Source organism: Acipenser ruthenus, chromosome 1, assembly GCF_902713425.1.
Source record: "Acipenser ruthenus chromosome 1, fAciRut3.2 maternal haplotype, whole genome shotgun sequence".
Classification (NCBI taxonomy): domain Eukaryota; kingdom Metazoa; phylum Chordata; class Actinopteri; order Acipenseriformes; family Acipenseridae; genus Acipenser; species Acipenser ruthenus.
This window is the reverse complement of record NC_081189.1, coordinates 68,654,734-68,679,592: the sequence shown is the minus strand read 5'-3', so window position 1 is coordinate 68,679,592 and position 24,859 is coordinate 68,654,734. Positions and strand designations below refer to the sequence as shown.

The window sequence follows — 24,859 nt, the reverse complement described above, 5'->3', positions numbered from 1 at the left end:
CTTCCAAGGCTTTTAAAATGCATTACAGTAGTATCCAGCCAAGAGAACACCCCTCGGGAAGCAAGTAAAGTGTTCTCTAAGACAGAGTCAGCCACCAGACACAATATGAATCAATAGATAAAGAAAGAAATATGTATTACTTGTCATGCCGTACGCGCATCAACATATGAAATTAACTCAATAAGTAAAACAAAAACAATAAGCAAGTATATGTTAATAAACTATAATAATAAAAGTAACAGATAAACTAACATTAATAACAGATAAACTGTCAAACTAAATTAACACAGCACCTCTACACACGTTAAATGCAGCAGCAATATACAAGACATGCACATTATTTAACAAAATGGTGAAGCAACTCACAAGAAAGGGAAACACCAAATTGCTCTGCGACTTGTGTCTGATTCAGGTTTCTTTCAAGAGCGCAAACAATTTCCAATTTTTTGTAACATGAGAAACAGCGGCGTGTTTTGCCATTTGTTTACATGCCATTTTGTAGTGATGAGGTGCAGAATACAAAACGAGTCAGTCAATGCTACAATGGCAGTTCTGGAAAGATTTAATAAACTAATCAATCAGTGTGCCTCAAGACACTCTCGTGATGACAGAATGAACCATTTGAATTTAAGTTTGATGAGGAGTTTCTAGGCTACTAATTGCTATCGGTGCCAAGAAGGTGTTCTTTTAAGTGAAGTTCCTGTTCCTTTAGCCAGAGCATTTATAAAAAATCTGTTTCACCACAAGGGTGTTCCCTTAGGCGAAGTATTCTCTTAGTTATAGAACTGTTTTCACTCCTCTCAGGATCATTGTGTAGATGAAATTCTTATTTTTGATGTGTACTGTATTAAAGCTTGCCACAGTCTGAGTGCCTGAGGAGTGCAACGGTTTTAATAAGAAGTATTCGATTACGAATAAGACAAAACAAGGGACAGGTTAAGAAACAAAAATAAAACTCTAAATGCTAAAAATACACAATAAAGGATTTGGTGGCCCAGTAGTTAAAGGAAAGGGCTTGTTACCAGGAGGTTCCCAGTTCAATCCTGGCTCAGCCACTGACTCACTGTGTGTGATCCTGAGCAAGTCCCTTAACCTCCATGTGCCCCGTCCTGCGGATGAGACATAAAACCGAGGTACTATTGTAAGTGACTCTGCAGCAGCAGTTGTTGTTGATGCATAGTTCATCCCCTAGTCTCTGTAAGTCACTTCGGATAAAAGCATCTCATAAATGCCTAATTAATAATAATAATAACCTAGCCCAGTACAGCATGTATACACCTAGCACACGGACATCAACCTGACATCTCTTCCACTCTCACTCCCATTTCACAGTACGGCTAGTTTGACTTTACCACTGGAGACATTTAGAAATGCAATGTTAGCTGGGTTACCCTTTCCAAGCCCTGTAGGGATTCTGTGTGCTCTTTTATCTAGACCACGAGGGCACAATATCATTAGATATTACGCTTTTGTTCAGTTTCAGGCAGATCTTTTTTTCTTAGACCTTTTCAAAAGTAGTATTTATTGATATTTTGTTGGTTTCTTTTCTGGGGTTAGCCCACGCAGGGAACTAATTTATTACAACACATTTCAATGCTGGGTACTGCATTGATGTCTAACTTCAGAAGTCTTTAGAAATTGTATGAGCTCAGGATTTAACTGAAAGAAACCTCAGTGTTCAAAAAGACAAAGCTCATGAGAAACACAACGGATGGGTCTCAGAGTGAATGGAATTATTTGTTTAGGACTTTTTTTTGCTTTGCCGCTCAGTCTGTTTTAGCGTTGGAGAGAGAAAGTTTCAGCATGAGAAGGTCATTTTAAAAGGCAGATTACATGCATTCGTCAAAGCTGCATCTTTAGAATGCAATACATTCCATTTGCATGGCAACTTGGTTCTCATGACTGAAGTGTGTTAGCCACACCTAGCAATTCCTCCTTTAGACTTCTGGTTTGTGCTTCCAGTATAATACCTAGAACAATGCATTATCACGAAAATAGAGGGAGGAGGAGGGGGTGGGGGGTGGGGGGAGCTAAATTCCAATCCGACACAACTTCTGATTAGTGCAAATCTTTGGTGATTAACCTTGAATGTGTTGAACAGAACACTGATCTTCCCATTTCAATTTAATATTGACTGTTTCTTTTCCACACTTTGTAGACTGTGTACAACTGCAGAAGTAAATCAAAATGAGTTAATTACTGTGGATATTCAAGCAATGTCATTTAATACAACTGGAAATTTGTAAATTACTTTGGTAGCATAAAAATACCCTTTTGCTCTAAATAAAAACATCAATCTTAAAAGGCGCAAAAGCAAGATAAAGACCAATTAACAATGATTTGAAGATGATTGCAATAAAATATAACAAACTTGCATTTCTGTACAATGCTTAACCCTGTTGGTGACTTTATTCGGTAACTATACAGTAGGACAGTGTTGGCGCTGGATCTCAGTTACCATACAGAATGTTTGAAGCCTATTGTTCATTCAATTATTTCTGAATAACACAGCCTAGGAGAGATGGCGGGGGGGGGGGGGGGGGTCTCTATTCATCTACTGTATCACAAATTATAGAACATTTACCCTTTTACTCAAAAGGCAGCAGCATGGTTAATAAGAGGGACCCCTGTGGACAAAAACAAAATGTTTATCAAAGGCAGGCTAGACAGCAGATGACGTAGTTGAAACCATGACAAAGTTAAAAGCAACAAAAAAATAAAATTGGTTTCACTGACCTGAATGCCAAAAGCTGTATGAAAGTTTCCCGACTTGAAGGCACAGCGTTTACAATAAAAGCAAAGAATAACTCATCACCCTAACAAACAGCAGCAGGCTGTCTGACCATCAACTGGGATTGGTCTAGTGGGACAAAGATAGCAAGTGCATGAACAGAGCCTTGCAAAATCAGCAGACGACGTTGAGGAGGAAAAACCAGATGTCCTGTAAACAGTCCTTGTTATTCCCACCAAAGATGACTTCTGCTGGGAGCGTAGGCTGCGGCTGCTGTCATAGCCTTGGACTTCTTCACTACCACAAGCCTGCCACACAGAAACCCCATCTCAAGTGAAGAGCAGAGCTTTCTCTTGAACTCAATTCTTTGGCTCCAGTCCAGGCTGGTGACATCAACGGTTCACTTGATCCTAATTCAATGAAAAGGGGCAGCACAGAGAAGCAGCAGCAGTGGTATCTGTAGTAGTATAAGTAACTCGCAAGGGATGAGAGCTAAGAGCAGAAAGAGGCTGGAGTTACCAAATCGAAAACACACCACTCTTATGCTGAAAAAAAGCCTTGCAGTCTCACAGTAACCTGAGAAATTACACAGGGCAGCTACGGCATTTCACAGCTTGTCTGCAACACTGGCCTCTCTACCCTTATAAACAACATTAAGGGAATATACAGCAGTAGAAGCTGAGAAAATACCAACTTTAAGTAGAGTATTTATAAGAAGATATGAATCACTCCAGAATTCAACATCGATATATAAAACTTATATCAATTTCTTCATGTGACATGACCTTTATAGCAAAAGTGACTCAAGTAAGGTTTTTGGCCAATTGATTTAAAGTAATACCAAACCGTTGCTACAATGTTTGTATTACTTACAACTGTATGGAACCTCAAGGTCCGACTTTTCCCAACATGCATATTAGAAACCTAGAAAGTTAATTCATACATTTAGAAGTATCACTGTCCATTAAGTTGTTCTCAGTCTAATAGATAATGTCAAAAATCAAAATTGACTATTTTCATTTTTGTAAAGAAAGGCTCCCACTATTATTACAGTAGGTAAAACTTAAAACAAAAAGTGAAGCAGACATACAGCAAACCTTCATCACTCAGCAGTTTACTCAAGTAAACTGGCCCCAAATCCGTAATGAGCTCAGGATATGCGCGAACATTCATCTTTTTGTATGACACGAAAGTGCAAGAATCCAGCTATAAATAGTACTCTCTCTGTCTTTTATTGGTACACATGCACAGTTCTAAAAGTATCGGTCACATGCAGCATCACTTCCAGCTCCCACTGTTTAAAGTGCCCAGAAAATTACAAACTGGTTGACTTGTGCCAATAATTAAAGTACTGAAACAAGTATTCCAACGTTGCATTTATGTTTATGCATTTAAAGAGAATCTTCTTTTAATAGACATACAATCAACATAAACCAAAGACAAGAGCTATTTAAATTACATGAGAAAGTCAAAGCAAGTATTTCCAGGGGTAAACAAAGAGTAAACAATAACAAAACAAAAAACAAAAAAAAACTTCCAACACTGCAACAGGTTTCATGTAACTGATGAAACAGCATGAAAATTACAGAATTTAAAACATCCCTCAGGCGTGCGACCTGTGTTCTGTCTTATAACTAGCAAAACAACATTGGACCAATGGGAGCCATGACTGAGCCACCTTTTAACTACAGCCTTATGATGAGGAAGCACTGTAACCGTAATGCGGCAATCACTGCAGAGCCAGCGGATGAACATTAGTAGTACACAGGAAATCTAAGGCAGCTTCACTCGGGCCACAGTGCCATTCCAGTCCGCAGTGTAAAGGAACATCCCCTGGAACGTGTCCCGAGGGCATCGGATGATTCTAGGGCATTTCCCAAGCACTCCCACCTTTCACTTCCAGTGAAAAATCAACCCACCCTGACACTAACCCAACCTCAGCCCTAAAACCTAACCATTAAGAATCACCTGATGCCCTCAGGACACTTTCTAGAGGATATTCCTTTGTGCTGCTTCCAGTCCACGCTGGAATTTGCAACAAAAACACAGATGTGTTCTGTGAAATTCCTGCAGGAAGGGATGAGCCAAGAGGCAGGGAAGGGAATATACATTTCGGATTGAGAACTTTGAGTCCCCAGGGGCTGTCAGAAAGAATTGTACATATAAGTTATTAGAATTGTCTGTGAGGGCTCCCGAGTGGCGCATCCAGTAAAAGCACTTACGTAGAGTGCAGGAGGCGCCCTATAGTCTGGACATCACGAGTTCGAGTCCAGGCTATTCCTTTGCCGACCGAGGACGGGAGTTCCCAGGGGGCGGCGCTCAATTGGCTGAGCGTCGCCCGGGGGGAGGGAGGGTTAGGTCGGCCAGGGTGTCCTCGGCTCACCGCGCACCGGCGATCCCTGTAGTCTGGCCGGGCGCCTGCGGGCTTGCCTGTAAGCTGAGAGCTGCATTGTCCTCCGATGCTGTAGCTCTTGGGTGGCTGCATGGTGAGTCCGCAGTGTGAAAAAAAGCGGTCGGCTGACGGCACACGCTTCGGAGGACAGTGTGTGTTCGTCTTCGCCCTCCCGAGTCAGCGCAGGGGTGGTAGCGTGAGCTGAGCATAATAAAATAATTGGCCACTCCAAATTGGGAGAAAATAATAAAAATAATTGGCAACGACTAAATTTATATAAAAAAAAGAATCGTCTGTGAATGCCTCTACTGTACTTGATAACACAGTGTTTGTGTTTTGGATTTTTAATGTGTTGTCCTCCAAAATATCATTTTTATGTATTACGGTATGTGTTTCTCTTTGTAATTTTCCTTTAAAATGATTAAGATTGCATACTTTACAATTTTTATGTGAAAACATTTTTTATTTGCATCTATTCACACAGTGCCAAAAGTGACCAAATGAAGCCACGCTGGATTTAACCAAGTGCTAAAAGTGGGGCAAGGATCTTAAATTCAAATTCACAGCACACGCCTAACACTGTATATGGTCTAGGTGTCAAAGCCAAAGCCTATATGTAGCAGTCAGGTTAGAAGCTGTGCCAGGGGATAGTGACAGAAGCCACAGACCTAAGAAGAAAGACCTTTTGACCCACACTGAACAAAGTGGGATCTATTTTAATGACCTACACTAGGGCCTATCAAATAACTGCCACATTTTAACTATTAATCCTGCTGACGATTTCTACTTAACACAATTAAAATACAGTAGAAAAGGGGTTTGCATTTGTATACAAACAGACATACAGTATACGTTCCTCTCTGCCTTATCTGTACTCAAGATTTTGTATAGGGAGACGTGTGGCAAATCCATGATAATGCACAAAGCTTAAATCCTGTAATCCTTTGTTCCTGTGACAGCAACAGGTTAAACCCAGTGATACATCAGAGCTGCATTATACCGTCCAATTGATCAACACATTACAGGTTAATAACTTAAGATAACTTATCTAAAAGAGAAAAAAGGAGAGTGATCTGTAAACAGAAAAACATACATACTTTCAGTAGAGGGGTATTGACAATTTACAAACTAAGAACCACGAACACACATAAAAAAAAAAAAATTCCCTTTTTAATCCAGTTAAAAATAACTGGTTATATGTACTGTATCACTTTCAACATTTTTAGGAAACATAATTGCACATAATTTGAAACATATGGTTTTATATTTATGTCTCAGCAAAATGCAAGATCTGTCAAGTGGTTCAAATTCAGTTACGAACAGGTTTTCTGCCCATTCAGTGTTTCTTTCACACAGTGTACATTTTCAAAAAGTTTTGAAAACAAGGGGTTACATTCTGTATCAGCTTTAGTTTAACAAAACAAAGTTTGCTCTTTGCTTTATTAAAAGACATACCTATACTGTAAAGAAACCATCAATTATTCCTTCATCCCAACAAGGCTCAGTGCTGATCAGACAGTTCCATGCTGGGAATAGTAATCGACTCAGAGTGGCTTTGTTTTGTTAAGAAGTTAAAACAGCTTCCAGTGGACATACAACAGCACGGACGTTGCAGAGGAGCTATTTATATTGGAGCACAAAGTGTTAGTTTGACTTCCTTGGAATGTTCATCATTGGTCTACAATAATAGCCCTGTCAATACATGCTTTACCAGCACACAGCTAAGCATGAACAACCACCCAAAACACAGTTGAAGTTCAATATAAACAAGATTTTTTCACAATTAACCTTCACACCTTTTTTTTTTTTTTTTTTACAGTAATCAGATTTTGAAAAAACAAACAAACAAACAAACAAGAAAAAAGTAAAGCTAGTAGGTCCTCCTCTTATTTGCAACAGTAAAATGTATTCAAACGAAACAGGTTGTTTCATCAAACCTTGCCAGCTTTCCTCACTGCAACCCAAGAACACAAGCTGTATTTGCATACCGCACAGTTTTTGATGTACAGTAGTCTCGGGAAGCAAGCGAAGTGTTCTAAGACGGAGTTGACCACCAGATACAACATGAATCAATAAATAAATGAATGAATTAATTAATATGTATTACTTTTCATGACACATGTGCATCAACATATGAAATGAACAGAATAAGTAAGAGAAAAGCAATAGGCAAGTGTATGTTAAACTAGAATAACAAAAGTAACAGACAAACTAACATTAATAAACTGTCAAAATAAATTAACAAAGCACCCCTACACACGTTAAATGCAGCAGCAGCTCCTAGATTAATTATGAATATGTGGACAGGAGCAATATTCAAGACATGCACAACATTATTTAACAGAATGGTGAAGCAACTCACCAGAACAGAAAACACCAAATTGCTCGGCGACTTGTGTCCGATTCAGGTTTTTTTCAAACAAACTCCAATTTTTTGTAGCATGAGAAACAGCAGCGTGTTTTGCCATTTGTTTACATGCCATTTTGTAGTGATGAGGTGCAGAATACAAAACGAGTCAGTCAATGTTACGATGGCAGTTCTGGAAAGATTTAATAAACCAATCAGTGTGCCTCAAGACACTCTCGTGATGACAAGTCGCTTTTGAAAAGACTGAATAAACCATTTGAATTTAAGTTTGATGATGATGAGTTATCAGGTTACAAAGCAGTACTGTATCCACTGTGAACAAATCGCTATCGGTGCCAAGAAGGTGATCTTAAGCGAAGTTCCTTTTCCTTTAGCCGAAACATTTACAATGGGAAAAATCTGTTTCACCACAAGAGTGTTCCCTTAGGCGAAGTGTTCTCTTAGAACGTGTTCCTATACACGGAGACAACTGTACTGCCGATCCCTGGTTTGCTGGGAATGATTTGCTGTACCAATTTTTTTTTGAGCGCTAAGTTTTTCATTTATCTCCACCGTAAAATGAGTAGATAGGACATCCTGGACGCGTCTGTCCTCATAGTCTGTAAATCCCACACACTGATCTATGGTGCACAGCTGGGGACATTTCATTGCCCTGAATAATAGTCATACTTTGTAGCTGAATTGGTCATTGCCGTATAAAAAAGACGCAATATCACTGTCTTGAGATGAAAAGTTTAAAATGTCTAGCGATGCCCCTGTTTAACTCAAGTGCAATATGAAACAGGCTGCAATGTCTACTTCAAATACAACTTGTAAAAGTGCAAGATATTCTGTCATTGGAATTAAACATTTACAAATTGACTGACCTAAAAAATAAAGCCATATACTTACTAATCCAAGAACTTAAATCAAGTCACATACCTACAGTATTCAATGCAAAAAATAAGAGTCCACAATCTGAGCAAGTGTATCTATATCTATACACACACACATACACAATTAATTACAATACTAAACACTGTACATAGGGCATGCGATTTAGAACAAGAAGACTGACCAGATTTTTATAAAAATGTACAGGAAGTAACGTTAAAACAGAAGATATCAAAACTGGATCATTATATTGAATTCCTTTATCAAGATGACCAGGATCAGAAAAGGAATAAAGAAAAGGTTGCGAATCCAGTACAGCAGCTGCTCTAAAGCCTTCAGGGTATTTACATAGCCACTGTATGTTCATGAACAGTGCTGCCAACTGCAATCTCTTCTGTTTTCTGTTCATCAACAGACCTTTAAACTGTGCCAACACTAGGAGCCTTCTTTTCCCTCCCATGGCAGTTTGCTTATTAAATTATGCAGTGTGTCAATTCAAGTTAGCTTTTCCGAATGTTACTTTACAGAATCAATTTGGCACAATAAATTCAACTTTAAGACAAGCTGAACACTGCATGCATGAAAACGGCCCTTTTTTTTATTCAAATTTTTATTGGATTTATTAATGCAAAAGGATATAAAAATAACAATAATAAAAAGCATATACATAAAATACAATAAAATAACAGATCAATAAAAATAATAAAAAATCACTATATTACAAGAGGAGCATAAACACTTTCCATGTGATATATAATGGTAAACACAAATAAAAGGAAAGCACAATACAAAGAAGGCAAGGTGTATTTAATTATCAGGAGCTGAAGGGTTGTCGCCCCCCCCCTCCCACTCTCAATATAATTCTACAATGGAGACCATATACTCCAGAACGTATCAGATTTTTTGCTTAAATCATGTTAGTTTTTCTAAAGGTAAAATATTTAACGTCTGAGAAATCCATAGTTTAAGAGAGGGAGCTGTATCTGAATTCCACAATAAAAGGATGGATTTTTTTGTTAAAAATGTTAACATGTCAAAAAGATTTATGGTCTAGTACTAAATTTGGATCTGCACCTAAGATTGGTGACATGTCAGATTTTGAATCTAGATCTTGTATAGCCAAGTGAACAGATTGCCAAAACGTTTAAATTTTGTCACAGTGCCAAAAGATATGCATATAGGTGCCTAATGCAGAATGGTATCTATGGTATAATGGAGAATATTCTGTTGACATCTTATTGAGTCGAACTGGAGTGAGATAAGTTTTAAAAATGAACTTATAGTTAAGTTCTCTAAAATTATTGGAAATTGATGAGGGATGAACATATCGTCAATAAAATAATTCAAATCAGGCTCCCAGAGTGGTTTCAGGGGCAAAAAAGATGTGACCTTATTTGGTAAAATCACATAGGCTTTTGAAATTATTTTGGACATAGAGGTAGTAGTAGGTCATAAGAGTATATTACAGCAAGTAAAAGTTTATCAATGTCATCGACCTGGAAACAAAATGTATTTCTTTGAGTCAGTGACTGTATAAAATGTCGAATTTTAAGATACAGTGCTCCCTCGCTATAAGGCTCTCGGTTATAACGCTCCTACAGCATGTCCCCCAGTTCCCTATACTAGTGATTCATGCAATATTTCTACAGTAAATACAGTACCGGTGTTCAAACTGTAAACAACTTCTCAGTCTAACTTCCGTTTCTGTCTCTCCCTTTTGATACAGTATCTGAACTGAAGAAAAGCTGCGCTGGCACTTTATAACACAGACATCTTATTGTGTGTTGCTTCGAGCTGAACTCTCGACCTCCGTTTAGCCAGGCTATTTATAGTTTAAAAACTGCTAATTAAAATGATCCACGAGTGGGAATGTTACCTTTTTTTTTTTTGTGAAAAATATAGCGTTGATTACATGGTGCTTTATGCATGGTTAATTCATGGAAAGTTACATTTTAGCTTCACTATAATGTGCATTATAGAGAGGGAGGAACACACAGTGGTAATTTTATGAATTATCGAGTCATTCCAAGCAAGCAAAATATTATGCATCACAAATGATTTTGTTGTTACGAGACCCAAGGATTTATAGTTATTAATAAAGGGAAGAGATCTTGGAGAGATAAGGTGACTTGACAAGGACTCCATCTGTATCCAAAGAGAATCTTGGCAATCTAAAAGCCACTCCATCATTTGCCTGACCTGACCTGAGCAATAGTATAGTTCGAGACCAGGGGTTTAATCAAGGTTGCAAACCTAATTCTTGTTTTTTTTGTTGTTCCAAATAAATTTAGATATACACTTACCGATCTCTTTAAAAAAAATGAGTGTGACAAATAACAGGGCAGGGACTGGAATAAATAATAAAATCTAGGAAGGATATTCATCCTGATCACACTAACTCGACCCATAAGTGAGATTGGTAGATGGGTCCAGATTGTTAAATAGTCTTTAATTTTTTTCACTAAAGGGGAATAATTTGCCTTAAACATATTGAGTATTGGGGTAATAAAGATACCAAGGTATTTAAAACCTGTTTGGGCCCATTGGAATGGAGATATTACCTTTAGATTTTCAGAATGGGGGGAGTAAAAATGGCAGACATTAGATTTGGTGAAGTTTATTTTACAGCCTGAAAAAATGCTATACTGAGCAACTGCACCAAGAACACCTGGGGTTGATTTTTCAGGGTTTGTTAAATATAAGAGAATATCATCAGCATAAATGGATATTTTGTGTCCAGTTACCTGCTAGAATACCATCAATTGAAGTAGCAGATCTAATGGATTCTGCAAGGGGTTCTATTGCCAAGGCAAAGAGGAGTGGGGACAAGGGACACCCTTGTCGTGTGCCGCTACTCAGGGAAAAATGTTGTGATAAAATACCATTATTAAGTAAGAATTTGAGCCTGTGGGCAAGAGTACATTGATTTCATCCATTTTATAAAATTAGGTTTCAGATTAACTTTCAAGCACTGAGAAAAGAAATCCTGACTCCACCCTATCAAAGGCCTTTTCAGCATCGAGCGACACAATCATTGCAGCTTTTTTATGCTTGTTTATGTGATCAATGATATTCAATAGCCGACGGATATTATCAGAGGCATACCTCCCCTTAATAAAGCCAGTTTGATCCGGCTTAATTACCTTTGGGAGAAGTGACTCCAATCTTTGGGCCAATAACTGCAATAATTTTATACTCCACATTAAGCAGTGATATGGGTCTAAAAGATGAGCACTCCAGTGGAACTTCATCTTTCGTTTTTAGGAGAGTGATGGCAGCTGACCTCAGAGTTAGGCAAATAACCCTTTCCTACAAAATCGTTGAGCACAGGTATAAACACAGGCATAAGTTTGGCCCAAAAGCATTTGTAATACTCAACTGGGTAGCTGTCCATTCCGGGACATTTATTAGAAGGCATAGCTTTAATGGTTTCCAGAACCTCTTGAGGTGTGAATGGAGCATTTAGATTTTCACGATCATAAATCAGAATTTTTTTTGAAAATCAACAGCATCTTTTCTGTGTGACTCAATTGTGATTGATAGAGGTTGTTATAGAAGTCATGAAAGGTGTTATTAATTAATGTTGGGTCATATATAATAGTTTTATCTGGGATTCTAATTGATTTTATAAGGCATTCGGTTTGTTCTTTTTTAAGCTGGTGAGAAAGTAATTTGCTAAATTTATTACCGAATTCATAAAACTTTTGTTTAGTAAGAAATAGTAGTTTTTTGTATGCCTAGTGCGATTCAGGTTAAGCTTAGCCCTAGCTGCAGACAAAAGATTCCAGTTTGTGCCTTTTGGATTTTGCTTATACAGCTGTTCCAAATGACTCACCTGCGCTTCCAGTTCCTTTCTGTGTTGTATTAATGTTGTTGTTTTTTTGTTTTGTTTTGTTTGTTTTTTTAGATGAGGCATAAGATATTAAATGACCACAAATGTGGTCATTTAATATCCCACAGAGTAGCAAAAGAGTCCTCATTATTCTGCTTATTCACAGAATTTCTGATCTGATAGAAATGATGTGTTGAACCTCCAGTTTGTTGTCTTAGGTGTCAATTTATCTAACGTCAATTCCAAATAAACCAGTGCAGAGGACTATAGAATCAATGAAACATGATGACATTGAATGAGCATAATTATGAGGAATAAAAAAAATTTAAAAAAAATCGAGGCGAAAGTAGGATTTATGTGGGTTGGGAGTAAAATGTGTAGTCCTTTACTGTAGGATTTAGTTCTCTCCAAATATCTAGAAGACCAACCTCCTACATAGAGAAATCAAAGTCTTAGAGGCTTTAGAATTAGAAAGTGGAGTCTCAGAAGACTTCAAGTTTAGGGTTCAATACACAATTGAAGTCACCTGCCATCACGCCCACACCCTTACAGTGCTGACTGAATAGAGTGACCATAAATTTAGGGGAGTCCTCATTTGGTGCATAAATATTAAGAATTTTAATATATTGGCCAAGGAGTGATCCCATAAATTAGAATAAACCTGCCTGCAACCTGGGTCTGCAACCTGATGTTCTAAAATAAAAGGAACATGTTTCTTTATTACAATAACAGCACCCATACTATGAGACTTAAAGGAAGAAAAAAAAAAATATTTGCCCCACCCAGTCTCACTTCAGTTTAATATGTGCGTTGTCATTTAGATGTGATTCTTGTAATAATGCTACAGATGCCTTCTGTTTCTTAAGGAAAGTAAGAATTTTCGTATGTTTTATCGGGTGTCCCAGGCCATTTACATTCCATGTAACAACCCTCGGGTTACACATGGCACTACAGACCTAGATCCAAAATGAAAAAAAAAGAAAATAGCTCCTTTGCAATGAATAAAACATAAGACGTAATTGGTGGAGTTGCGCAGCATGTACAGTTGAGTAAATAACATAACCAGCAGTGGTAGAGAAAGAAAAAATGCAAACAAAAAAACAATACAAAAGCAAAACAAATCCTCTTTCCCTCCCCAGAACCCAGCCAGGCCCCCAAACAACCTGGAAACCACTGTCTTCTGCATCACTGTACCCCAGCATAATAAGTGTAATCAAGATTACACTTAACAGCATCTTTTTCCAGGCCAAATTAGACAGCAACAGTATTGATCACAACAGCAGCGATAATAGTACAATTAACACTAACAATAAAAACATTAAATATCAAGCAAAATATTCAGTGGGTTGTAAATGGTCAAAACTGAATGAAGTCATTAAGCCAAGTGGCTCAGTAAATTCACGTTGCAATCAAAAGGAGAGAAAAAAAAAGTCCTTAAATAAATATAAAATATTAAAGTAGTGTACAGGCAGCATGTGCGTGTACAAGGGACAGAGATATCAGCAGCATAGCAAAGTCAAGTTTTAAAATAGAAAACAGTAATAGTAAAGGAGGCTGTGTGGTCCAGTGGTTAAAGAAAAGGGCTTGTAACCAGGAGGTCCCCCGTTCAAATCCCACCTCAGCCACGGACTCATTGTGTGACCCTGAGCAAGTCACTTAACCTCCTTGTGCTCTGTCTTTCGGATGAGACGTAGTTGTAAGTGACTCTGCAGCTGATGCATAGTTCACACACCCTAGTCTCTGTAAGTCGCCTTGGATAAAGGCGTTTGCTAAATAAACAAATAAAAAAAAAAAGAAATAAAAAAAAGAGTGCTTATTATGCCTGCTGCAGCAAGCATATGTTTAAACTGTCAAGTGATCTTATCAACAAAAACATGTCAAAACAAACAAGGAAGGTATAGTACTCATTACTTTACCCTTTTTTTATAAAAGAAGAGACAATTCTTGGTGTGTAATCCAATTTCACACCTGGGGATCGACAGAATGGCTTTCAAATTCCTTCTCCAGGAACTTGAAGGCCAAGGCTGATGTCTCAAAAACTTTAATCCTCCCCTTGTGCAGAATTCGGAGTTTAGCTGGATAGGCAAAGCCTCTGCATACTTGGAGGTCGGTGAACTTCTTTCTCTCTGCAGCTAATTCTCTTCTCTTGCGCAGCACCTCCATGGACAGATCTTGAAAAAACACAACAGCTTCAGCCTGTGTGTCTCCTTTAATTCTGAAAGCACTCAGAATGGCCTCCTTGTTGAGATATTTCAGAAAGCGCACTACAATGCTTCTCGGCCTCTGGTTAGCTCCGGGTCTTTGCCCCAAGGATCTGTGCGCTCTCTCTATTTCGAACGACTGTTCTGAGGGCAGGTCAAGCCAGGCAGATATTTAAACAGGGGACCCAAGCCCTCTTCCCCTTCAGGCAGGCCCACTATTCGAATGCCTGCCCCGGTTTTCAATATCATCCACTTTCTCCTCTAACTGTGCCAACCTGCCCTCCAAATCGGCTCTTTACTAGGTTTTTGTAACAAGATTTTTCCAAGTCACCAGCAAGGGAAATATAAGAAGCTATCTGGAGGAGGCTTAGTGGTTGGAGCGCAAAACCAGCTCCGGGTTGAAATCCCAGCTCAAACAACGATTCACTGTATTGTATGAAATGTATGACTTTTGGAGAAGTGACACCTCCCACTTTTTGTAATATTGCTCTTCTTTTTTTTGCCCTGGGTCAGGTCTGAAACCATGCAATTCTATGTTAATCAGTGGTTTTAAAGCCAAGTAAACCATAGTGAAAATTCAACGGTTTAAGTTGAATTCACCCGTCTAATGTTCACAGATGAGATGACCTACAGTAATTTGTATTCTTATTGCAACATCAATAAAAACTGAAATGAACTTGTTCAGGGTGGTCCTTTCATGCTCAGCTTCTGTTTGTTTCTGGTTGTACACGTTACTATAAATATTTAATAGGACAATGTCAGGATATGAGTGGTGCGGGTATGGATCAAATGTCCACAACAAAGGTGTATTTACAAAGAGGGCCGTTTTTATTACAAAACTGTCCTCTCTACCATCAATGGTATTGGGCTTGCAGTCCCAAACAATAATAAAACAATAAATAATAAATACAAGTCCAGGGTGCAAGTGCCAGTGCTCAGTGGTGCTGTACCCAGTTGAGGGGCGGTGGTAGTGCAGATGATCCGGGTGGTTGTGCTGGCTCCGTAGCTTCTGCTCCTGTGGCAGTCGTCTGCAAAAATACAAAACAAAACAAACCAGCAGTGTTCCGGCTTGTCAGCGTAAGGGGCCACACTCACGTAGCTGCATCCCCTTTGTACTGCCAGACTCCGCCCTGTGATCAGCACGTCGCCACGCTCTATCCAATCGCCGCGCACATCACAGCGGATCACAATAGAGTTGTTCAGCAGTCTTACAGCTACGCCCTTCCATCAAGATGGCCGACTTCTGTTTCCGTCCTACCATCCCATCCCTGTGATGGCTTACCACGGGAGGTAGATTTGCAGCTCAGATTCATTTGCTCCCGTTCACAGAGAGCAACAAATTATGAAGAAGCTGAGTTCATAATATTTTAACTGTTTATGTTTAATCAAATAATTTATACATGTATGACTGAGTGAAGTTTATTAATCTGACAGGTCAGGCAGCAAGATTCTGGTGGGAAAAGGGTCTTTAGGACTGCATGTTAAAACATAACAATAAAGTGCAGAGCTCGTTAGTCAGGACGACAAAAAAATCTTTGCTGGATGTTAAATTTTAATATCCTATTAATATTATTATTATGTTTATTTAGCAGACGTCTTTATCCAAGTGACTTACAGAGACTAGGGTGTGTGAACTATGCATCAGCTGCAGAGTCACTTACAATTACGTCTCACCCGAAAGATGGAGCACAAGGAGGTTAAGTGACTTGCTCTGGGTCACACAATGAGTCAGTGGCCGAGGTGGGATTTGAACCGGGGACCTCATCGTTACCCCTTTTTTCTTTAACCGCTGGACTATTCAGGGTTAGAAGCTAACAATATTGCAGCTTGCTAGTCCTGATGTAAACTAACTAGTCCTTATGTGAAGTGCTTAAGTTGGAATCAACAACAACAGTTGGGATCCCTAAAAATAAGCTTAGATTTTATTTTGCTAAAAAATAAACACGGTTATGAATTTAGATTAAATTATTATTATTATTTTTTTTTTTAACAAAGAACCTTTGTAAACGCTCATACAGATCACTCAATCACCTGTTTGCACCTCGTTACTGAGCGACTAACTGTACTGTGTGCTGAGAAACTGACACCGACAGCACCAGACGGGATGACAGAGGAAAATGGATTTTGTATAAATGGATTTTATATTTTTAAACGCTGCAATAACAGTTGTGCTTGTGAAGCATCCACAATATATATTGACAGAACAGGTGATTTATTTGCACTATGCAGAACCTTATTTTCCCCACCATCGGTGCTTGAGCCCCGGAGCGCTCACAGAATCACCGCCTGTGCACCTGTTATCAGTGATTAAAGCCTGGTTTTCAAACGAACTGATTATCGCTCACCAGTACTGTACTGGTATAAGAAAAGTGTGTTTTAAATTTAAAAAAGTAATTTCAGCTTCTAATCACTTAAAATATGCTGACGATAATGTAAACAACACTAAGCTACAGACAGCGAGTCCCAAGCTTTAAACGTGTAACTGTTTATAGAACTCAACTTTATTATGAATATATTGTGTTATGTTTTAAGCCACATTCTAGGATAATGTTCATTATGGTAATTAATGTTTATTAGTTTTAAAATGTTTAGTAAATGTGGCCTATTGTTTGACCTCGTTAGTACAACCGGCCCCCTTTGCTATTGACATTTTCAGTCAGGGTCGTAACCCAGTATAAATCAACACATTTTTGTAAAATGACTTTACACTTACTTCAAAAGATGCAACATGTTTCAGTAAATTCAAACAATAAACTTCGCATCCCGCACAGAGGGAGAACACAAACGTCATTAAGTGGGGTTGGCATTGCAGGGGAAATGAAGGGAGGTTTCAGTAATGAGTGACTGTTAAGCATTATTTGTGAATGCTTATTCACCATTGCTACACCCCTTTAGAATATTGACTTCCCTGCATTTTTTTAACGCAAGACTGAATGTGAGAGTACTCCTGAGACACAGACATCAACTAGTCCTCATCAGATTTAATTCGCCTTGGCGAGAGTGAGTTTCTAACCCTGCTATTTAATTTATAATAGTCAATAAAATGATTAACAGCAAATGCATTTTCCATTTTGAGGACTGAACAGTTATGCAACTGGGATTATGGAAGCAGTGATAATTAGTTTTTATATATAAACTTGACAGCTGTCAACCAGAATTTCTATAGCAGAAGCAAAGCTCTGCACCTCTTTCTACAGTCGATTTTATTACCTTTGTTTTCTTCTATTTGCCTAATCTATGTAGCAAAATGAATTAACGGTTATGTAACAATGCAAATCTTTCTGGAAACAGTCCAATAGTACAATGCAATAAGTACCAAAAACTGTACAATTTACTTGAATATCGACTCCTTGCAAGTCTAGTAGAGGCAATGAGGTGAAGTATTATTACTGTAGATTAGCTATACAACCTCCACTCATGTTAAAGTAACTGCATGAAAAGCTCTGCAAAATAGCAAGTGTTAAGCAAGTGTTCCAAATACAATGGAGGAGAAGGAGTAAAAAGAAAGTACTGTACCTCTAGGCAGTGCAAATTAAGGTAAGCAGAGCAAAGCAGAAACGCCGAGTCAGCATTTCAGCTCTGAAAGCCTGCCATTACATGTCACAGCATGCAAGTTCTCAACAGCACTGCCCTTGTCTCAAGACAATCAACACCCCCTCCCCCAAACAGAGTAGTAAACTTCTCTGCTCTGTGATCTGCTAGTCTGGACCCAATCAGGCTGCCACATGTGCAAAAGGCAGCTGCTATTTGTCATCTGGCTCAATAGAATGCACAGGCCACTAATACCTTCCAGGCATCTACTGGAACTTGCTACAGCAGCTTTCAAAAAATAAATAAAAATACAAACCAGACTTCACTACTGGAATTCTTTACTGCACTTTTACTAACCGGAGATGTATTGCAACTATTACGCTTTTAAGTAAAACAAATGTTAATGCATTAATCAGGGAAAATGACAAACGTTTTGCCTGTGATTAACTGTGACCATCCAAAACAAATTGTGTGTTTTACAAAAACTGCTACCATGCAACCCAAGTGTCCAGCAACTTTCTGGTGACCTTAAATGTACAGCTAATACAGTACCAGCTTTCAGGTAATGCAAAAGCAGGAACAGACTCTTGCCTTAATAGCATGTGTCTCCATGTTCTTCTGGTGAAGATCTTTTGGTTCTTTGTCTTTATTTAATACTTCCGTTTGGACAGAATAGGCAGCTAAATCAAATAACAGGGGATGCTGCTTCCTTAAATTATTGATGTGCACAAATGTTTATTTAAACAAATTATATTCTGCATAGACTCCGCATAATTGCATGGGTTTGGGACCGGTGTGAGATCATGCACATAACCAGAGTGAGGGAATACAATGGGATACAATGACAATAGGTCTATATCTACATGTACATGTATATATGACTCATTTTGATCAGATTCATAACTCTATTTTTCCTTTATATTTTATTACAAGTAACTTAAAATAAAACAGAAAAATAAACCATCTTGAAATACATTATGCTCTCAATACAAACAACACTATTCGCTTTGCCATTTCTGTGTCTTTCATGCCGTTGCTATGCGCTCTGAGTCACTGCTGCTATTGCTGAAACACTCAAACATTATTATTCATTTTTTTAATTTTTTTTTTTTTTTTTTTAACTCAAATGTTGTTTGCAAATTATCCAGATTAAAATGCAATGTACAATGGACTTTGGGACTGCGCAGCTTCATGCAATTAAGAAAATCATGCATTTAGCCGATATGCATTTAACCGTACCATACAATCATAGAAAATGATGCACTAACAAAACAGGACCAGCTGCATGCTATGCAATTAAGTGATTTATGCAAGTATCCAATATGCAAATAAGTGGAGTCGGCTGTAATTATAGATAGATAGATAGATAGATATTATTACTTGTTTATTTAGCAGACGCCTTTATCCAAGGCGACTTACAGAGACTAGGGTGTGTGAACTATGCATCAGCTGCAGAGTCACTTACAATTACGTCTCACCTGAAAGACGGAGCACAAGGAGGTTAAGTGACTTGCTCAGGGTCACACAATGAGTCAGTGGCTGAGGTGGGATTTGAACCAGGGACCTTCTGGTTACAAGCCTGTTTCTTTAACCACTGGACCACACAGCCTCCTAGATAGATAGCTAGATATAGATAGAGACAGATAGATAGATAATTCTTGTTAAAACAAACTTGAAATAGAATTCCTAATACTACGAATTTTAAGTTTGTACACACAGTTCATTTGCAATGTGTACTTTTAAAAAGTTCACTTACAGCTGTATTTTCAATAAAATGCACAGCACTTAAATGTTTAAAACATTACATTGTTCATTAATTCAAATTTGAATTCTGCAAGGCACTGTATATATATATATATATATACACATACATACAGTGCCTTGCAGAAGTATTCAGACCCCTGACCAATTCTCTCATATTACTGAATTAAAAATGGTACATTGAAATTTTGTTCTGTTTGATACTTTATTTTAAAAACACTGAAACTCAAAATCAATTATTGTAAGGTGACATTGGTTTTATGTTGGGAAATATTTAAGAAAAATAAAAAACTGAAATATCTATATATATTTGCATTATGTAATTATCCAAATTAAATGCAATATATATATATATATATATATATATATATAAATATAATACTGACCACTCTGTGTAACATCCCAATTAGTGGCAACATGGTTCAGTCTACTAGGTCCTTTTCTGCCATTGACTAAACTGTAGCTCCTTTTATTAAGGAATGGTACAAACATCTTTTAATCAGAGGAGTCTGTGTGTGTTTTTTTTTTCCCCAGGCACTGCTTATATAAAACACAATTGCCACAAGTTTTTTTTTTTTCTTTACATACTTAAATGGCAATTCATTGGAAATTCAACTCCATACACAAAACTCCATACACAAAACTTCAACACACTGTTCTACGAATATTTTTTGGGGCTATTTTCTTGGAAGTGGATTTCTGCTATGACATGGTGGTTATGTCCTTGAAACAACTTCTAAATGCCTCAAGCTACAGTGGTAACACCTTAAACTAGTAAAATAGAGTAAAAATAAATAATGAAATGCATACATACATAGTGACAACCTGCAAAATCTAGGATTCTAAACTAAAGGTAATAAAATGGATATTAAAGCACTGGTCAGCACTCCTTTCATAAAAACGCAACAGTTTGATTTCAAGATAGAGGCTGGTCAACAAGTGACTGCTTTTTATTAATGTCCTATTTGCATAGGGAAAAACACTTTCATAGTGTGCTACAATCTGGGGGTCTGTACTGCAAGGATGCTTGCATGTACAGTGCATTTTCCTTAAAGCTTGTGACCTTTGCACTAATCTTATTACTTACCGTTGCTGCCTCTGTGTTCTACAGATAAGATAAGAAAGAAGTGCACCATAAAATAAAATGGAACTGGAGACAGTTCAGTGTTAGGGTGCAAGCCATCAGTTAATATTACAGAAAAAAATATACAAACTACCATGATTGCAACAATATTACGGCACAGGAGGCAGCAGCAGCAGCAGTCAGCTGTGAAAATGCTACACAAGTGACAGTGAGAATCAGAAAATATCACTTGCCTACATTTTTCAAATACTGCTGCATTTACAAACAGTGTGTGCCTCACAATACTGAAGCAAAATAGGCACTGCCAAATCTTAGTTGGGAAATAAAAAAATATATATATATACTTTCAGATGAGATCCACACTGCTAATTAATTACATAAAAACGTAATCCTGCAGAAATATGCTGCAAATTGTGCAATCTTTTTTCCTCTCTATACCCATTAAAACTCAACAGTCTCTCCCTTCCAATGCATGTACCGCTTCTACCTTTTTTGGAACCAATGCAGAGATCACATCGTAATGTGCCGAATTCAAACTGGGATTGGATTTGAATTCCTTTTGCTATTACAGTTGTGAGGGAGCATTGTGCAGATTCACATGAGCACTGCAACACTGTGTGTTGCACTGGAGACCAAATCAGTCTAATAATACTGCTGGTTAAAATCTGACTAGGGAAATGTTTAGAGGCACTGACCAAAAAAGTAGTTAAAAGACAGATATAGTACTGTGACTACATGTACTGTATAATTGCATGTCAAATACCCATTCTTTAACAAACTGGAGTCATTCATCACTCTATAATAAACTAAATCTGCAGTAATCTAGACTCAATATTAAAAGAGAAGCCATAAATTATAATACATAAGCGCATGGCTGAAGAGTTGCTTACTTAACAAGCTAATGGATTACAGTGCTAACATTTCACTTCCTGTAGCCAGGTACAAACTAAACAGGAAATAAAGTCCTGGAATTTATCAGGTAATTCAATTAAAACAGGACCTTCACACTTTCAAAACACAGTAAAGGCAAATTATTACTGAACGGTATGCCTGTTTTGCAACATGCTTCATTTCGCTTTAGTTTTAAATTGTGTGCATCACAAGACCAGTATTGAGGAAGTGGAGAAAAACAAACAAAAAATGGTTTTCAAGAGAGTCTATTCCTGCAAACTATGTTTTTTTTCCAATATTTCAAGAAGAGTCAAGTGTACCAATAAGGGAAGTGAATCACTGCAATGAAACTTTCCAACTACTGGCAAGCCTGCTTTCAAATGCAGCTTACACACTAGGGCAATGAAAAGAGTTCCTACAACACTTCAATTCTGTAAACAAAATCAAAGAGCTATACACCCCTTTGGCTAAGCCACCAGATTACCACTGGAAATTATTTTTAGTTATCGTTCACAAATTTCAAGTAACATTTTAAAATAAGAAATCTGGTATACTTTATCTTCAAAAGGTACTATTGCATAGGTGTGCAATACAATTCAGAGAAAAAAAAAAAGAGTTTGCATGCACCTTGTTTAAGGCTAGCTCAGTATACAGTCTCTTGAAGCATGCTCTTTTACCATACTGCCACCTAAGCTATTGACTGACGGAAATTGTACTGTGGTGCATTGTATGGGTGGCAAAAGTTGCTGTGATTTTTGCTACTGCAGCAGGTATGATGCTTTTCACAACTGGAACACCTGCGAGTCTGTATCGGTGGGCACATTGGTCAACGCAGCCACTGCTAAGGAGGAGCCATGACAGAAGTGTGAATACATTGCAAATATGTCGATTTTCTCATTGTACTTACATTCTCTGTTTTTTGGAATAGCATTGCAATAACTCGACATCGCCATATTACACAAATTATAATAGCCTGATAAAATATTGCCCCCGTTTCTGGGTCCAGGGTTTATCAAATGGGGTTGTGTCTGTGTTGAGTCGACTCAAATTTGTGCACGCTGTCGCTGGCATTTCGTTAAATGCGATATTTGTGCTACCTCCTCCCCTCATATTGCGTCTTCTTACACTGATGACAAACATGCAGTTAATTATGAATGCCCGTGTAGCCTGCAGCTGTTTCAATTAGAGTTCTTAACAGTGACCCAGTAGAATGCCTGTGTCCAGTGTTTAGATAGTTAAAACTTCAGCCTTTTCTAAGGAAGGTCAAAACACACATCTCTATGAAAGTAAACTTGAAAACAAAACTACAGTTCAGCATATTTGTACAGCATTTCACCTTAATTTACATTTCAGCTTCTTAAGAAACCAACACACACAAATAATACACGTTTACCCCATTAGTACCTCTTCCAGACAGCAAATTATTTAAAACGTATTAAAAAATAATAGAAACATGTACTGGATCAAACCATGACGAAGGCCATATAGTAAAATCGACTTTGGTTCCACCTTAACTGAAATGCATTCGTTGCCTTTAATGTTGAACAGCTGATTCAGTCAGCAGCAATGTTTAAGTTGTAATTATTTACGCCGTGTTTTAAAAACCACATTCCTACATAAAACACAACTACAGTCTGTTTATTTGTAACTGTACATTCGGATGTGATTGCAGCATTAACAATGCAACTACATTTCACAATACAAAAACGCTCTTTATTACATATGGAGAAACATTTATGACATCAGGCACTAATCAAGAGTACTAAAGACAAACACAAAACGAGGTTAAAGGTATGTTTAGATTCCAGCTACGTAATATATTATTAGCCACACAAACGTCATCTTTAGTTTTCACTTTTTTCTCTTCTAACCAACTATCAAAAGTTTGCACTCCAAAAAAAAACAACCCAAAAAAACACAGTATGTAGTTAGATCTACATATAGGTTTTTACTTACGTAACGTCTCAACTTTTTCTCAGGCGGAGACTTTCTCAACCACCCCGAACACACGACATCTCCTCCGCTCATCTTCTACGTCTTTTTTTCCCTTGCAGTGGACTCGTTTTTTGTGTGCGTTAAACAAAAAATAAAAATATATATATATTCAAACCAAAATTGTGTGTCCAGTGTCTATCGACACTGAAGTACACAAAATATAAGTTTGTCTCTAGCTAGACTACGATGATGGTAGGCTACAGTCTGACACTCCTCCTGTTTCGGTACTTAGACCGACAGATTCCACACACGACTCATTCCAGCGCAGTAGTTTCAATCCTAAATGGAATAAAAATCAATTTCAGACAAAGTCGACAAAATCGCTTTCTCCAACGCTAGAACCGACTGTAAACTTTATCTTCCACTTTTCCAGTGTGCGCAGTTCGGTGTGTTTTGGTTCTTCGGGGATCGTCTTTCTCCAGGAATGAGCTGTTTTTTACTATTTTCTTTTTCCAAACAAACTGCAAGCAATCAGACTCAAAAAGTTTAAAATTCATGGGGCAGGTTGTCTGTGTCTTCTCCCAGAATAACCGACTCTTCCAAGACAGACTGTTTTCTACTTCTAGCGGTGGTTGGATTTCACCTGGGTTTTTCGATTTCCCCCCGACCTTCCTCCCAGTTTCAGTCTCTCTTTCTTTCTTCCAGTTGGTTGATGATTGACAGGCCGAACGCCTATTCGTCACGCAAGCCAGGCTTTCCTTAAACCAGCCTCCGAAATCCGGAGGGAGGGGGCGACTACGACAAACAGGGAGAACAGCCCAACTACGCAACATGATGGGAGATGTAGTTTTTCAGGATTCTATGAAGGGAGAGGCGCTGGCAAAGTGCATAGTTACTTGTGCGCCCACTAAACTACAAGCCCATGCACTGTACAGATATCCTGGTGGTGGATTACATTCTTAGGTAATATGTATGTCGATAGGGTGATCACCTTTTCAAAATGCAAAAACGGGACACCTGCCATTTCTTATGCTGGGGTATATTTACATATTTGTAAAACTTTTTTTTTTTTTACTGTTTCCCCCTAAGGGGGGGTAGTAATGATTAGTTGTTGTGATTGTGAGAGTAAAATTATTAGAAATGGAACCAGCATAAAATATTTGTGAGCTAGTTTTTCCTTTAAGTCTGTATTTCAAATAGGTTTATTTGTAGCTTTTATTGTTGTGGACTATTTGGCTGTCACTGCAGTTGCTGTTCTGT

At 38.0% G+C, this 24,859-nt stretch overlaps 1 protein-coding gene across 4 annotated transcripts in view; it reads right to left on the bottom strand.

Moving 5' to 3' along the window:
• The window catches only part of LOC117421032 (GRB2-associated-binding protein 1-like), a 74,217-nt gene extending 49,873 nt beyond the window's left edge, over positions 1–24,344 (bottom strand). For 2 of the 4 annotated variants that reach the window (XM_059028371.1, XM_059028385.1), the window contains exon 1: positions 23,621–24,344. In XM_059028371.1, coding sequence (XP_058884354.1) covers positions 23,621–23,692 — 72 coding nt within the window. In that variant the 5' untranslated portion in view covers positions 23,693–24,344. Of the gene's footprint in view, positions 1–2,736; positions 3,049–23,620 lie in introns of those variants that run through there. The other 2 variants (XM_059028395.1, XM_059028401.1) reach the window with 2 other exon arrangements.
• Positions 24,345–24,859: the final 515 nt, after the last annotated feature.